The 16,646-nt window shown below is 48.5% G+C and overlaps 1 protein-coding gene across 1 annotated transcript; it reads right to left on the bottom strand.

Moving 5' to 3' along the window:
- Window positions 1–374: 374 nt before the first annotated feature.
- On the bottom strand, window positions 375–15,350 carry GM2A (ganglioside GM2 activator). The gene is made up of 4 exons (XM_019464464.2): window positions 15,060–15,350; window positions 9,468–9,620; window positions 2,415–2,597; window positions 375–2,033 (listed from the first exon to the last, which is right to left on the bottom strand). Exons 1-4 carry the CDS (start codon window positions 15,147–15,149, stop codon window positions 1,878–1,880), a joined length of 582 nt encoding a protein of 193 aa, XP_019320009.2. The 5' UTR covers window positions 15,150–15,350; the 3' UTR covers window positions 375–1,877.
- Between the last annotated feature and the right edge of the window lie 1,296 nt (window positions 15,351–16,646).

Below are 16,646 nucleotides of genomic sequence, written 5' to 3'. Positions count from 1 at the left end.
AACTGGGGGAGCATTTGACCCAAGAGCCTGGCATGAAATGGAATCGTTAACCAAGCTCATGAGACTCCATTCTGAGAGCTGAACTAAAGAACAACTGTGAGAATAAGACCAAAAAAGGCCAACAAGGGAAAAGGCTGGAGAGGTCACCGAGTGACAGGAAAGCAAAAAAGCAAACCAAGGAAAGTTGGATGGTGATGACGCAGAACGAAGCAGAGATACCAAGCAGCTCAAGAGGCAGAAACAGAAGAGACGGTCCCCGGGATCGCCTGGGCTCCGCGACAAACCTCCCTGGCAGGAACAGCTCACCACAGACAAGCTCCTAAAATGCCGAGATGTGCTCCATGGACAAATACACGGCCAAGACAAAGGAGGAATTGTCAGCAAGTTAAAAAGGTTTATTGCCATTCCGGGCTTCAAATGAGCCCAGAAACTGGGGGTGATCTGTGGGTCAGTAAGTTGTCATGGAGGATGGGACGATGGACGAATCCAGGCACCTGATGTGAGTCCACCTTTCTTCGCTGGATCCTTGCTCTACAGAGCAGCTGCCGGTGGGTTCCAGCTCTTTCAGTGTCTGCCCCACTCACCCTGAGAGTGCTCACAGGCTGGGGCAGGCTGCCTCACGATCCCCACGGCTCACAGCTCGGAGAGGCTGCGTCCCTGTCCCCTAGCGCTGGAAGAGGCTGTTCCGTGGGTCAGACACTATCGGTTTGTACATATGGAGGGAGAGACGGTACAGGACGAGCGGTCTCAAGACTGAAAGGGCAGGGGGAATGCAGGTTTGTACAGCAGAGGTCGCAAACTGGCCATCCGGGGCCAGATTTCCCCACTGACAAGTCTGGCCCTTTTGGCGTGCACAGTGTCTTAAAAAATAATTAGTTGCCAATATTTAAAAACTGTAAGATTTCATATAAAAGTCTGGATTTCTGGCCTCGCCGGGGGGTTGGGGGGGGGGATTGAGAATATTTGGCAATACTGGGCCCACAACATTCTCTGGTGACACCAAGTGGCCATAGTTCCATAGCAGCTGCCCCTAAGGGCTGAATGCACTCTTTCTGACTCATCCCAGGCCCCATCATCCCTGATAATATCCCAGCTCAAGACTGGACATCAGCTGCCTTGTAACAATGCATATGTGCTGCTGTAAAAAGGGAAAAAAACATGCTGGAAGCAATATGTTCCTGGTGGTCCTGGTCGCTTGTGCTTGGCCCTGTAGGCACCTGAGTTTGTAACCTATCTTAAACACATAGGAGCATTCTTAAATACCTCTCCCAGTAAAGCCCTCTGCCACATGCCCTGCCTCTCCAGGATACGCTATGTCCCACCGTTCACTGAGTAAATCTAGAAGAGAATACTGAATTAATCATAGGAGTTAACGGAGGAACAGACCGAGATGAACTACTGCAGCCCCTTCGTTGTAAGAGGGGATTAGAGTAAAACACCAACTGTTAATACTCTCATTCTGTTTTGGAGTCAGTGACAAAAAAAAAAAATTAAAGAAAATCATGAAGGTACTTCAGGAAACCAAGATGGGGTCAGTCTGAGCTTGAGGGTACAAAATATATTGGTCCCATTCCTTGACTGTTTAGAAACAGAGTTAAGCTCTTAGAAAGCCATAGGGTTGAGGAGGGAAATGGAGCGGCCAGCATGGCAGGTGCCGCGGGCTATCAAGCACTGCCCAGCTCCTCCCTAGGTTGGGGCTGCCTGGCCGCATCTAAAATGTCGGTGGCACAGAATGATTTTCAGCAAGGGTAGTGGCGTCGTTGCAGAAATGGGCTTGAAGGGGGACAGAGAGTCAGACTTGGACCTTGGCAAATGCAAGAAAGAAGAAGAGGGCCATCTTCCTCACACCCCTTCGTTCTGCTGTGGCTGGTGCCACATTATTTGCCCTTCAGAGAGGCAGAGATCTTGACACAGCCCAGACGCTCCCCACCGCTGCTGAGGACCGTCTTGATGCGGTAGTGCCCAGAGCTAAGCCAGCCGGGCACCTCCAGCTGGGGCAGGGTGAAATCACTCTCCGGCAGTGAGTACACGCCCTGCAGGAAAACCCAGGGGTCACAGGTCAGTGGCAGCCTCCTGATGGGACTCTCCTGCAGTTGCCTCTCGGACTGCAGCCACGAACCTGCTCCTCCTCCCACTCTCCCGACAAGCACGCGAGATTAGAGATCGCCATAGCCCTGCAGAGCACGGAGTGTGATCGCTAAAGGGCAGGGGAGGGCACACTGCAGTGCAAGTCTCCCGGTTCGAACACAGGTGGATAAACGAAGGCTCCCGGAAGATAAGCGGTTTGGGATAGATCACACCCACTTACATCCACAGACATCTAGGTCTGCAGGAGAAGGCAAGAACCCTTCTCTCCAGACCCCATGTCTTTACTCCAGCCCCAGAAATGATGCTCTCTCTCCCTGAGTACGTACTGCTTTGAAGGGACAGTGGCAGGGAAGCCCATAGGTGTGCAGGGGCTCTGGGCAGGGCTCTCCAGGGGGAATTACAGTGTCAATTATTTGGCAGAAGTCTTCATAGGTACAGCTGCCAATTTGTTCCACACATGGGACTTTGGCCCAGAAGCCAGCTACTTCTTTTTCCACAGTTAGCTCCACCTGGTGAGACAGAGTTTGAAAAAGCATAAATCCCAAGGCAAACATACCAGCTCCTCTACATCTTTGAAAGGTCAGCATTTCATTTTAATCACAGAATCTCTAACTACATGGGGTCTTGGAGATATTCGGATTCAGAAATGACAATACTGTGGCACATGTTCCATTGCTAACCTTTTCCTGTGCCTGAGGCAGACATTAATAATTGCTGTGATTTTTTTTTTAATGTTTATTATTTTTTTTCCAACGTTTTTTTTTTTTTTTTATTCATTTTTGGGACAGAGAGAGACAGAGCATGAACGGGGGAGGGGCAGAGAGAGAGGGAGACACAGAATCGGAAACAGGCTCCAGGCTCCAAGCCATCAGCCCAGAGCCTGACGCGGGGCTCGAACTCACGGACCGCGAGATCGTGACCTGGCTGAAGTCGGACGCTTAACCGACTGCGCCACCCAGGCGCCCCTAATGTTTATTTATTTTTGAGAGACAGCATGAGCAGGGGGGAGGCAGACAGAGGAAAAAAGCCAGCGCAGAGCCCAACATGGGGCTCCAACTAACAAACCATGCGATCGTGACCTGAGCTGAAACCAAGAGTCGGACGCTTCACCAACTGAGCCACCCGGGCGCCCCAATTGCTGTGATTTTTTTTTTTTCTCCCTGTTGACTGAACCACCGTCTTAGGTTTCTTTAGATAGTCATTTCCACTGGTTAAAGCTAACACTCGAGTTGAAATGCATTCGTCCTTGAACTGCTAACTGGCTAATTGGCATTGCTTCCTCGATCTCCCTTCTCGGCCCAACCCTGGCTTTACAACCCTCCTCTGTGGAGAAGTTCAGGCAGTACCACCAGCCGATCGGAGCTGGTGACCAACATGAAACCGATTTGCTATTCGTGGATCAAACTTTCTCTGTCGAGCCATAAAGGACGGAATTTGAAACAAGAGGAATTCATAGGGAGATCACTTTGGGATTGATGTAAGGAAGATCTTCTTACCAACCACAGCTAGGGTGCAACAGACAGAACTACCACGAGAAGTGGCGGGCTCCCTGGACCCAGCCACGGAAGGACCCCTGAGCCCAGAGAGAAGCTAGATGAGAAGATCTGTGATGCGTGTCACACCTCCACGCCATCATGATTGAACTCCTGTTCTAGAGCTTGCGGCTGACCCAGAAGTGGCCAGACCTCCAGGTGGACATGCCAGCTGAGCCTGGCCCAGGCTAAACATTCACTAAGTGAGTAGTCTCTCTGGACCATGTTCGTGCCCCACCAAATGTATCAAGGGAAAACAGAAAAGGGCTGAAGGAAGCGAGCTCATTCAAGCATCTGATTCCGAATGGGCAGGAAACTATAACTTTAGGATCCCTTTCAGCTCTGACATTCTAGCATTCTATCTTCCTCGGCCTCAAGGCTTGCTTGATTTAGGGCTTTTGTTTCTAAGAGACAAAGCCCGGTGGACACTTATTCCCCCAGAGCCTGCTGGGTTTTTTAGGCTGGCTCCCCAGGCTGTCAGCCTTCCAACTGCCCCAGAGGTCAGGACCCAGGCCCAGGCCTAAGGGAGACGTCAATATAGCCTGTGGACAAACTCAAGCTACTTCTCTGGCTGACCTCAGGCCGCTCTGCTGACACACACATTATCCAGCATGGTCCCCTCCCGGCCTTCTTTTCTGCTCTCCTGCCAAACCTGCCCCAGCCCCTTTGCGCTGAAAGAGTATTTGGAAAGCTACTCCAGCCACGTCCTGGTGCTGTGCCCTGGTGGGGAGCTACTGCTCATTTCCTCCTTTCCCTTACCGGCAAAAGCAGGGTATTTTAGAGTGCCTAGCGTTCTTACACCACCCCACCACAGAGTGAGACAATGGCTGTAAATCACTTAGTGGTGGTGCCTGAAATCCAGATGTTAACTCCTGCGTGACAACCTGTCCCACCTTCTCTCTTAGCCAGTACCATCTCCCTAGCCCTTGCTTCACCAACACCCCAATGAAAATGGTTGAGCCAGATGTGCCCTGAACAAGATGAGGGGGCCAGCGGGGGCCAAGTCCTGCCTGGGGTGTTCCCCCCAGGCTGGAAGGCTGTGGGGCTGTACCGCCAGAAGGCACCGTGCCTCCCCCAGCCAGGACAAGCACAGCACAGGAGGTACTCAGAACAGAAGGCAACAGGAGCTTTTGAGGCAGCAGCCATGCCTACCATTTGGGGATTGCAAATCATGGCTCATTTCCCAATCCCTGTTCTCAACCTACTTGCTCCTCTAGCTCAGGAAAGCAAGCAAGGCTGGGCCCTAAGTCCAGCCGTCTCTCCAGTCCAAGACTTCCTTGGCAGTTAGGTAGCTCAGATAGATTACCTTAATAAACTTGTGGTCATGGGACCTGTCCTGAAAACAAGACAGACAGAGGCACTGACAGGTAAGCGAGGCAGGATCCCTGCACCTGCTGGGGCCCATGGGCAGGTCCCTTCCCCATCAGGTGTCCACTCCTCCAACTTAACAATGGAATATTTGGATCTCATGATCTCAAAGAGACCCACCAGTTCTGACATCCTGAGCATAAAAATTTCTTACAGGTTGAAAAGAAATTATTTCTTTTGGCTTCCACCACAGGGATAGACACACAAAGGCTCTAGATCTAGACACTCTGATAGCAACTGAAAGGGAGCCAACTGAAAGGGAGGCAGCTATAAAGGCCTCAGGCAGGGGCACTGCAGGTACATGACTTTAGTGGGCAGGGAGGGGGGCCGGTGGGGGGGGGGGGGAGTCCAAACCATCCGGACTGAAAGCCATATGTCTAAAAGTCCAAAATAAGCACATATGCCAAACGAAGCAGCAATTTATGATTCCTGAGGATAGGAAAGCTAGGGTCCAGGCTGGAACTTGAGAGAGGACCCACAGAAGGGAGTTAGTATGCCAAATCCAGTGGAGCAAGTCAAAAGAGGAAAAGGGAGTTCCAGGGGTAGGTTCAGTCTTGCCCTTGGCTCATGGAATCTGGGCATCCAGCTTCTAAACACTGAAGCAGGGGCTAAGTCCATCCAGGTCCAAGATGGGACTCTGGATTGAAAAAAAAAAAAAAACCTACTTCAGCAAGATCAGAGGAAGAAGATGGGCTGGCTCTCCTGCTAGCAGGCTGTGTGGGCCTGGACCACTCGCTCCCCGGGCCTCAGTAACAAGGGGTAGAAGCCACTGATCTCAAGAGGCCTCCAGGTTCATAAGGGGCTACAGTCTGAGCAACTCTCCCAAGGGGGTCTCTGCCGGGCAAGGGAAAGTTCTGGAGCACTCTCCTGCAAACACACCAAGCACTAAGTCCACCTCCTTGCCAAGAAGAGTTCAGGAACAGGGAACACAACAAAAGGACACCAGCCTTGGATGTGCTAATAACTCCAGGACCGGGGGCAGGTCACACCTTCTGAGAGTCTCCCTTTCCCTGATCTGTAAGATGAGGCTAATCATCTTTTCTCCTACACAAGTGTTCAGAGGCTTTCATTTAATAGCTAATATGCATATACCCTGAAAAGTAAAGGAACAGAACCAAAAATAAATGCGTAAGAGAAATGTAGGGGGAAGGGAAAGGGCTAAGAGAATCTGAGCTCGGTTTTTACAAAGTGCAATGGCCCAAATTTGTAACAGGTAAGGAAAGGGGAGGTCCGTCTTAATGGCCTTTGAAGAAGCCATGAAAAGCAGGCTGGGGGCAGAAGGAGTTCACTGGCTTTTTCCTTCCATGTCAGATGCACAGCATCAGGGAAAAGCCAGCATTCTGTGTAATGGTGAGAGGAGAGCAAGCATCGTGGCACCTGCCAAAGAGCCCTACACTCCACATTCAGCAGAAGGAGCATGGAAATGGCATTTGTGTGACTCTCATAGATTATCTCTTGATAAACAGCTAAAGAAAATGCAATGATCGGGGTACCTGGGTGGCTCAGTCAGTTAAGCCTCTGACCTGCTCTAGTCATGATCTCATGGCTTGTGAGTTCAAGCCCCATGTCAGGCTCTGTGCTGACAACTCAGAGCCTGGAGCCTGCTTCAGATTCTGTGTCTCCCTCTCTCTCTGCCCCTCCCCACGCTCATGCTTTCTCTCTCTCTCAAAAATAAATAAAACATTAGAAAAAGTTGAAAAAGAAAATGCAATGATCTAGCCTGGAGAAGACTTGGAAGGAGGTACAAGGGAAGACAGGGCCCAAGAGCTGTCCACACATCCAGGGCTTCTGTCTGGGGCCACAGGAAAAGACTGACACTAACTGAACCATTAACAAGAGTTGACACGTACTGAGCAGGTCTTGTGCAAAGCACTCTATGTTATTAACACAGTAAATGCCCGTGTGAGAAGTAAGGGAGATGATTCATTTTCAGAAGTACCAAATAAAAGCTGTATTGTCTAATTAACAACAGGTTTACAACCAACTGGAAAATGTACGAACCCCTCCCCCACCACAGTGGAGCCCCAAACCCTTCAACACTTCACTTTCTGGTTCTTCCCCTCTCCGTTTCTCAGCTTTGCAATGAACACGCACCAAAGAACTGAAGTCTCTGCATCACCTCAAAGAATGTACATTTGTTCCAGTCAGACTACTTTTTGCCTTACATGGGCATAGGCCACTTCCGGTAAGGCTGTAAACTCTGTAGTGCTCAGCCAATGAGGAATCAGGGGAGGGACTTGCAGGCTAGGAGATAAATTGCCTGCTGTAACAGCCCGGAGTGTGCCTCCCTGAGTGTGCCTCTCCATCAGACACCCGCTCTTGCAAGAACATTCATTAAAGCCTCACTGCACTGTGCTCTGAGTCTCCACGCACCCCCTTTGACTGAGTCAGTGAGTTTACTTCTCACAGTCCACAAGCAACCTATGAGGTAGCTGTGATTCAGCCAAGTCTAAGGGCAGTTATAGACACAGATTCCAAATCAGAAACTGTTTACTTTTTTTAAACTGTTTAAATATTTTTTAGAGAGAGAGAAAAAAATCTCAAGGCTCCATACTCAGTGCAGAGCCTAAAGTGGGTCTTGATGCCACAACTGTGAGATCAAGACCTGAGCCGCAATCAAGAGTCGGACACTCAACTGACTGAGCCACCCAGGCACCTGCAGAAACCTTTTAAAAAATCAAAGCAAGACTGGTGAGAGAATATCTGCAAAAGGATAATCTGAAGGACTTATCAAAATATGGAATAAAGGCACCAATTCAAAGTAGTAAGAAGGATACAATGTATGGTATTTAAAAAGCCTTCATTGTTCTTTCAAAAAAAAAAAAAGCTACACATTAAAAAAAAAAAAAAGGCATGTAAATAGCCACCCCCAAAATAGGCAACAGGTATGAACAAACTGGCTCTTCCCAGAGTAAACACAAAAGGCAAGAAAACTTATGAAAGACATTTCGCCTCATTAGGAATGGCATAAAATACTGGAAAACATTTTCAGAAAATGCTCAGTATCAACAAATGTGTGGAAAAAGGCAAATCCCTTGCTGGTTAGGGAATACATGGGCTCAAACATCTGAAGGCACTTGGGCAGTATGTATCTAAAGACCTAAAAAAGTCTGTGTCTAGATAGTCAGAAAAGTACAAAAAGATACATTACAAGGATAATTTCAGCAAAGGTGTTTATACCAACCAAAAAATAAACAAAAGCCAGACAAACAAACAAAAAACCGCCCCGGAAACAAACTAAACGTCTGACAATAGATTTGTTAAGTATATCAGGACAGATCTACAACAGAATATTTCTGCCAAAAAAAAAAAAAAAAAAAATGATGCCAAACACCATACAAAGAAGTATAGAGGGGCAACCTGTGTGGCTCAGTCGTTTAAGCGTTTGACTTCGGCTCAGGTCATGATCTCAAGGTTCGGGGGTTCGAGCCCCGTGTTGGGCTCTGGGCTGACAGCTCTGAGCCTGGAGCCTGCCTCAAATTCTGTATCTCCCTCTCTCTCTCCCCCTACCCGCTCAAGCTCTGTCTCTCTCTCTCTCTCTCAAACATAAACATTAAAAGAAAATTAAAAAAGAAAGAAAGAAAGAAAGAAAGAAAGAAAGAAAGAAAGAAAGAAAGAAAGAAAGAAAAAAGAAAGAAAGAAAAAAGAAAGAAAGAAAGGAAGGAAGAACGAACATACAGTATGATGCCCCAAAAAGCAAGTTTAACAGCACCTGCCACAAAAACCCATTCGTGTGGGGAGGCTGGATGGCTCAGTTGGTTAAACATCCCACTCTTGGTCTTGGCTCAGGTCATGATATCACAGTTCATGGGTTGGAGCCCCATATTGGACTCTGCACTGACAGTGCCGGGCCTGCTTGGGATTTTCTTTCTCTCTCTCTCTCTCTCTCTCTCTCTCTCTCTCTCTCTCTCTCCCCCTCCCCTGCTCACACTCTCCCTCTCTCTCTCAAAATAAATAAACATTAACAAAAAAACCATTAGTATAAATGTACATATATTTACAACTGTAGAAAACATTCTGACAATACGTAAATAGCTAATAATGACTCTCATGAGGAGTCAGATTACAGGAGGACATTTACAAGAAGCATTGCTTATTTTCATACATACCCATTCAAAATATGTGTGTGGGGACAGTTCCAGAGCCGAGCCTACCAAATGTTAAAAGTGCTTATCCCTGATCACTGGGTAGTGAGATTTCAGGTGAGTTAATTTTACCCCTTTTGACCATGTGTATTTTCTAAAGGGACGACATAGTATTTACTAAGTGATGTGTCTGTTTGTCCAAAACAAAATCGCCCAACTGGAGTTATCAGACAGTCTATGAATGTCCACATCCTTTGCTGCTCTGGGATTCCAGGATTGCACAATTACTCACCGTTGCCTGAGCATACATCCATCAGGACCCCTGCCAGCTGGCCCGTGGCACCTTCCCTCCAGCACTCCCTGCCCTGACCCCGCCACCCACCCCCAAGCTCACCTTTTGAGGACTAGTGAGGGGGACTTCAGTCCGGGCCTCGACGCTAACAGTCAAGTTCCCAGGAAAGGCAATGGGGTCAGGTTCCAGAGTCAGGCTTTTGATCACGGCAGGGTCCTTCCCCTCATCACAGTTATCCCAGGAAAAGCTACTGAGCTGGGATGGCCAGGGACAATCAGACAGAAAGAAAAGAAAGGTCAGAAACAACAACAGAACAGGCTACTAATGGCATGACGTTGGGCAAGGTGCCTCCCCTCCCTGGGCTTTATCTGCAACTCCGTATCTGTAAGCCCAGGATAACATTTGTACCCATTCTAAAAGACTCGAAAGACATCATCTCCCAAAAGTATGCTGTCAAATATAAAGTACAATATACCAGACCTTGAGCTTCATATCCACCCTCAGTAGGTACCTTCTCTGATCGCCCACCCCCTGACCCCAACCACCTCTCTCCAGCCAGTCTTGGTATCTCCTTACAGAGAAGCCCCCAGAGGATTCACCTTTGCAGCCCCGTGTCCAGGACCTTATTCAGGTCACACCCGTGCCCAATCCATGGCCAGGAACAATAGGAAACTTAACACTGTGGGAAAGCCCACCCTCAAGAGGTATGCAATTGGCCCAGGGAGAGACTTGGACACACATGGAGAGACCCCCCAGTGGGCTGCTCGTTGATGAACCCCAATGAATGAGCTTCACCAGTCTTAACCAGTGCTTCCTTCCTCTCATCCTATTGCCCATGCCCTTCCCCATCTGGGTCACCCTCCCCGCTCTGCTGAGCCACTTCCTCTTCTTTCTCCACATCCCCCAGAGGTCTCCAGATTCCACCATCTTGTCTGGATACACATGACCACTGACTCCCCACTCCCACAGAACCCTGCCTGCTTGTCTATGATCTTTAACATTTCCTACATAGTGCAGACTCTGCTCGCCCACTCACACCCTTCCCAGCCTCCTGAAGACCACCTACGAGATACTTCAAATACTCCCACAATGCACATCCCATCTTGGAAGGAAAATCTACCACCCCCAAGCCCCCAAGCCCATCCTCCTCGTCAACACAGCCGACTGGGCTGAATGGAAACACCTAACCCAAGTTAGGCTGACAGATTCTCTCTGCCTCTGGGAAATTGAGATTAAGGCAAAAATCACTAAGAGGACTTGGACTTTGTGCTCAACCTTTGGGATGAGGCCAGAACACCTAGACCTGTGACCCACAGCCAAGCCAAAGTTCTGGAAGAGACAAGTACTAACTGATTTCTGGAAAAGGGAACAGAAGTGTCACCCCACCTGACCCACCCACCCATCTCAGTAGGCAGTATGGGGTAGAAGTGAAAGGCATGCCTCTGGAGTGAGACAGAAGGTAAATCAGAGATAGTCAAGGGGCACCTGGGTGGCTCAGTCAGTTAAGCGTCAGACTTCAGCTCAGGTCATGATCTCGCAGTTTGTGAGTTCGAGCCCCGCGTCAGGCTCTGTGCTGCCAGCTCAGAGCCTGGAACCTGCTTCAGATTCTGTGTCTCCCTCTCTCTGCCCCTCTCCTGCTCACGCTCTGTCTCTCAATAATAAATAAACGTTAAAAAAAATAAAAAAAAAAAAAGCTTTAGTCAATAGGTATAGCTCAACCACCATATTACGTGATTCTATAGGCCAGTTTCCCCTTTGGCACCCCAGTTTCCATATCTTCTAAGTGGGGGCTGCATACTTTCTTCTCAGGGCTGTAGTCAGGATGATAGCATGAGCATAGAGCTCTTAACACAATGCCAGGCCCAAAGCATCAGCTGGCTCACTAAACAGCCATTGGATGGCCCAGCCTCCACTTCTTGCCATTAGTTTCATGAGATTCAAGTAAACTTCCCTTCACTTGAGCTTTTTGGCATTGGTTTCTGTCCCTTGGAATGAAACATCATGACATGAGGAAGAAAAGCAAAACAGGGTCTGATTCATGCCTGCATGCCCCATAGTTCCTTACGCAAGGTAAGTGCCAATAAATGTTTCCTTCAATATTCATCCCACAAATATTTACGGAGCAATGATCACGGGCCCTGGGCTAAGTCTGTGTTAATAGCGGTAAACAATTAGAAATGTTCTTGCCCTGCCTTGAGGAGCTTACAGTCTAATGCCAATAAATATTACCCACTATGATTAACAGAGAGAATGTTGAGAGTAACGAATGACTTACTTAAATAGGGTGGTAAGGAAATGATACTTAAGCTGGACTCCTGCAGGATGAGGAGTCAGCCATGTACGTGCAGAGAAAGAATGTTCTTTCCAGGCAGAAGCAACATGGGCAAAGGCCCTGTGGTGGGAAGCTTAGCTGGTCTGGGCACTACAAGAAGGCCGGCCGTTCGTTGGGCTAGATGTAGTGGATGACTGATACAGATAAGGTTGGAGGGGTGGTGAGGTCATTTAATGTAGGACCTCACAGGTTATAATTGGGATGCTGGATTTACTATAAGTGCAATGGAATCCCATCACAAGAAAGTGCCACAGTCTGGTTTATGGTTCAGAATGGATTGGAGAGGGACAAGTCTGGAAGGGGGAGACCAGTCGGGAGGCCACTGTCAAATCAAAGAAATGTCTGGACTTAAGAGTTGGACTGGAGGGTAAGTTGGAGGCCTAGCCATTTTCCGGGGCTGCTTTCACAGATTCTCAGGCAACCTGAGAACTGATTCCAGGCTCAGGCAGGTGCCCTGAGTATCCTGTCGGAGCTGGGGAACTCCCTCCCTTCTCCTAAGCTCCCTGTCCTTCAGGCTCTGGGGGAGGCATAAGAACTCAGTTTCCTGGTGCCCGACTAGAGGTTTCTATGGCAATGAATTCCTGCAGCTGGGTCCAGTCTCATCTGGAAAAGCAGGCGTGAAGGATTAGCAATGCCCACTGAGGGCCAAGCCTGGCACAGGGGTTCCCTCTTACCTGCGCGGGATACATTCCAAGACCCCCAGTGGATGCCTAAAATCACAGAGAGTCCTGAACCCTATATATACTGTGTCTTTTTCTATACATACTTTTTTTAATGATATATCATACCTATGATATATCTATGATAAAGTTTAACTTATAAATTAGGCACAGGAAGAGATTAACAACCTAAATAATAAAATAGAACAATTACAATAACATACCATAGTAACAGTTATGTGAATGTAGTCTCTCTCCCTCAAGATATCTTATCGTACTGCACTCACCCTCCTTGTGAAGATCGGCTTGACCAAGTGCCTGTCCAATGAGATGGGAGTGAGGTGCAGGATACAGGCACTGTGACATCGCATTGAGCTACTATTTGAAGAAGGATCATGTGCTTCCAGATTGCAACTGACCGGACTAACGGACACGATGGAAAGCGAAACCATGGAGAAGGAGGTGACGTGGGAGCGGGACACTACTGTATTTGCCATCCCCAGTAAGGGCAGCTCTGGAGGCAAAAATATGGGTGACTATCACAGACCCGGGTTCCAATCATACCTCAGCCACTCGGTGCTAGCTGAGACCATGGGTTAAGTTACCCACTTGAGGTTTGGTTTCCTCATCTATTAAATGGTCATAATTCTATCTTCTCACAGGGCTACTGGGAGAATGAGAAGACTGTACAGAATGTAAGATCACCACTCCTCAAGGCTGGCAAACCATGGAAACATGAGACTGAGAAGCTGTCACAGGTCAGAGGAGACTGAGCACTTTGGTGCCGTGGACTGCATCCTGGAACAGGAAGAGGGCATTCATGGGAAAACTGGTAAAACCCAAATAAAGCCTAGAGTTTAGCTAATGGTGATGAGCCAATGTTGATGTCTCAGTTTGGACAAATGCACAATGGTAACACAAGATGTTGACAGGAGGGGAAACCGGGTGAGGAGTATATGAGAACTCTGTAGTGTCTCTGCAACTTTCCTGTAAATCTAAAACTATTTTCCCAAAACAGCTTATTAGAAAACACACACACACACACACACACACACACACATACACACACACAGCACAGAGTATGTGCACAATAAATGACGGTCATTATACAGTGTCACAGAGTCTATTAAGCACCTATTATATGCCCAGCACGGGACCATTCTCCCCCCTGTCTAATGTGGGCCACAGCCCAGCGACATGAAACTGGTTCATGCTGGAAGAGGAAATGAAACTCAAGTTTCCAGATGCTTAAATGCTCACTATCACCCCACTGCTTTTATCTGCCCCATGGTCTCAGGCATAGGGGCTCTGAATCACATGAGCCCAGAGAAAAACAGAAAGTGCCACATGTTGTGCAATCTTAAGTGAGGCCCTATCCTCTGTGGGCCTGAGTGAGGTGAGCGAGCTCTCGGATATCTCAGGGCCTCCCCCAGACCACTGATCGAAAGCCCTCTGGTCTGGGATGGCATCTATGGCCAAGACATATAAGAGAATTGGGGATATAGGGCACGTTGGAGCTCTAGCCAGACTCCACCTCAAAGTGGTGGGCCCTGAAGCCAAGAGAAACATTCTCAACCTACATTCACAGACAAATTGTGAATCCTCCAGGCAAATAAGGCCAGGAGGTCCTTATGCCTTCATTCAACAGGCAAAATCAAATAGACCCCTTGCCCCTGGGGCAGGTTGAGGCCAAGCCCACTGGGTTAGATCACTTTCCTTGTTTAAGATTTTCAGAGCCTTTCCATTCATGAAAGCATTTCCCTTCACCCACATCCATCTAAGAAAGGTAGGCTGGTATCACCATGACCACTTTACAGATGAGGAGACCAAGACTCAAGGAGCCCAAATGCCAGGCCCAGAGATTAGGCACATAGCAGGGATGAGAAGTCAAGCCTCAATCCTATTCCACTTTTCCCTACACCACACTGTTCCTCTCCTTGCTCTAAAGCAAATATTTCCAAGGTGGTCGGAGGCAGAGGCTGGGCCTCTCCTGAACAGCTGCCAGAGATAAGGTGTCTTGTCCATAGCTATGCAGCAAACAGGCAATGGAACTAGGCTTCTCCAGGTTTCAGAATGACAAAACTTCCCATTTTGAAGGGTCTGGAGCATGGGGTGAGTAAGAAGTGAAGGAGGAAGCCTGGAGGCTGGAGACTCTTCATGACCCATAACCACAAGCAGTGGGTCACACGACTGGATCTCTGTCACCAGAAGAACGAGTGTGGGCCTTCCTGACTCTCAAACCCACCCACGCATCAGGACAAGCCGAGCCACAGAGCTGTACAGAAGGGGACAGGATGGGTGCCAGGCCTTTTTACCAGGAGTGGAAGGGGGAGGGGGCAGGTAAACAAGGATGAGGCTCTGGGTCTGGGAGCAGTTCATTAGTCTTGCAGTTCTGCAAAATTTCACCCCGATGTTGGGAAAGAGGGCAGGAGTAGAGACGTGAGGGAGATTAACCCTTCCCCAAAGACTGGAGCAGAGTTAAGGCCTAACAGCCCACCCTCACTGCACAGATGGGTTAACCGAAACTCGTAGAGAGAGAAAAGGACCCACTCAGTCTCCCACAGTTAGTGACTCTGGGAGGCTCTGTCACAGAGAAGGAATTCTGGAAACCAGAATAGTCACCCCCATAATCCCACTCCAACCCACACACCCCCAACTGTGCCGGCATGCTGGGAGCAGCCTCGGAAAGGAGAGAGTGCTCACCTGTTTCAGGAAGACGAACTCAGGGGCCACAGGGCTGGCGAAAAGCAGGACCAAGAGGATCAGGAGCGGAGCCTGTACCTGGAGACTCATGGCAAGCGATAGGTCTGCGCGGGCCTAACTACTAGGTTTGTGTTGGCGGCGGCGCCTTTAAATACTTGCCTTCATTTATTATGCAAAGCGGGGTATTGCTATGCAAAGCTGAGAGCTGCCACTTCCAGGTTTGCCCCTCCCTGTCTGGATCTGAGATTTCAAGGCCTGGTGGTGGACCTGTCTCTCCCGACTCCGCCCCCAAGAGGTTTCTACTTGAGCCCCTCCCACTGCGCAAGAGCGTCAAGCCCCTCCTTCTGACGGGCGTTGGCCCCGCCAGGAGCGTGGAAGGGGCGGGGCTTAGGAGCGGGACCGGAGCGAGGGGCGGGGCGGGGCTGCTGTTTCTAGACCCAGGCTTTGCCCCGCGCTGCCTTTTTGTTTTCAAACTCACGTGCATTCCTTGAGCAAATGTCACGCTTCCTGTTCCTATTATGCTTTCCTGTATCCGTTTTACGAATTTCTGTGTCTTTTGAATAATTATAATCGTAATTGTAATTACTGAAAGTGCTTTAATGCATGCTAAGCACTGTTAAACATTTAATCCGTATTTTTGCCCCATTTTACCACTCAGGAAACCATACACGGTGAGGTTAGCTTTGTCAAGGTTATAGAGCTAGAAAGTGATAAAGCAAGGATTCTGCTCATATGGCCCATCAGATAAGATTTTTTTAAACTTTTTTTTTTTTACATTTATTTTTGAGACAGAGAGAGACAGAGCATGAACGGGGGAGGGCCAGAGAGAGGGAGACACAGAATCTGAAACAGGCTCCAGGCTCTGAGCTGTCAGCACAGAGCCTGACGCGGGGCTCGAACTCACGGACCACGAGATCATGACCTGAGCTGAAGTCAGCAGCTTAACCCACTGAGCCACCCAGGCGCCCCAGATAAGATTTTTTTAAAGGCCTGATAGTAAATATTTTAGGCTTTCAGTCCATATAACCTGTATTACAACTATTTAACTGTGCCATTATAGCTCAGGGCAGACATAGACAACACAACAACTAATGGGCATGTCTGTGTTCCAATAAAACTTTACTCATGAAAATAGCCCACAGGCCATAGTTTGCTGATCCCTGTTTTAAATTTTTTTTAATGTTTATTTATTTTTGAGAGAGAGACAGAATGTGAGTGGCAGAGGGTCAGAGAGAGAAGGAAACACAGAATCCAAAGCAGGCTCCAGGCTCTGAGCTGTCAGCACAGAGCCCGACACAGGACTCTAATTCAAGAAATGCGAGATCGTGAACTGAGCTGAAGTTGGCAGCACAAACAACTGAGCCACCCAGGCACCACCCCCCCCCCCAAATTTAAATTCCAGTTAGTTAACACAGTATAATACTAGTTTCAGGTGTACAATGTAGTGATTCAACACTTCTAAACAACACCCAGTGCTCATCACAGCAGGTGCACTCCTTAATCCCCATCACCTACTTTAACCATCCCTTCACTCACCTTCCCTCTGATAAGCATCGGTTTGTTCTCTATAGGTAAGAGTCTGTTTCT

The sequence above is a fragment of the Panthera pardus genome, unplaced genomic scaffold (assembly GCF_024362965.1).
Source record: "Panthera pardus isolate Hobbes unplaced genomic scaffold, ASM2436296v1 HiC_scaffold_2, whole genome shotgun sequence".
NCBI lineage: Eukaryota > Metazoa > Chordata > Mammalia > Carnivora > Felidae > Panthera > Panthera pardus.
This window is presented reverse-complemented; position numbering and strand designations above follow the sequence as displayed.

What these genes read in the sequence shown, in the direction of transcription:
- GM2A (XM_019464464.2), bottom strand. Translation starts at nt 15,149, where the DNA reads ATGAGTCTCCAGGTACAGGCTCCGCTCCTGATCCTCTTGGTCCTGCTT. An exon ending in AGTTCGTCTTCCTGAAACAG is followed by an intron (nt 9,621 to 15,059) that starts GTGAGCACTCTC and finishes TGGCCATCCCAG; the next exon opens with CTCAGTAGCTTTTCCTGGGA. An exon ending in GCCACTGTCCCTTCAAAGCA is followed by an intron (nt 2,034 to 2,414) that starts GTACGTACTCAG and finishes GTTTTCCTGCAG; the next exon opens with GGCGTGTACTCACTGCCGGA.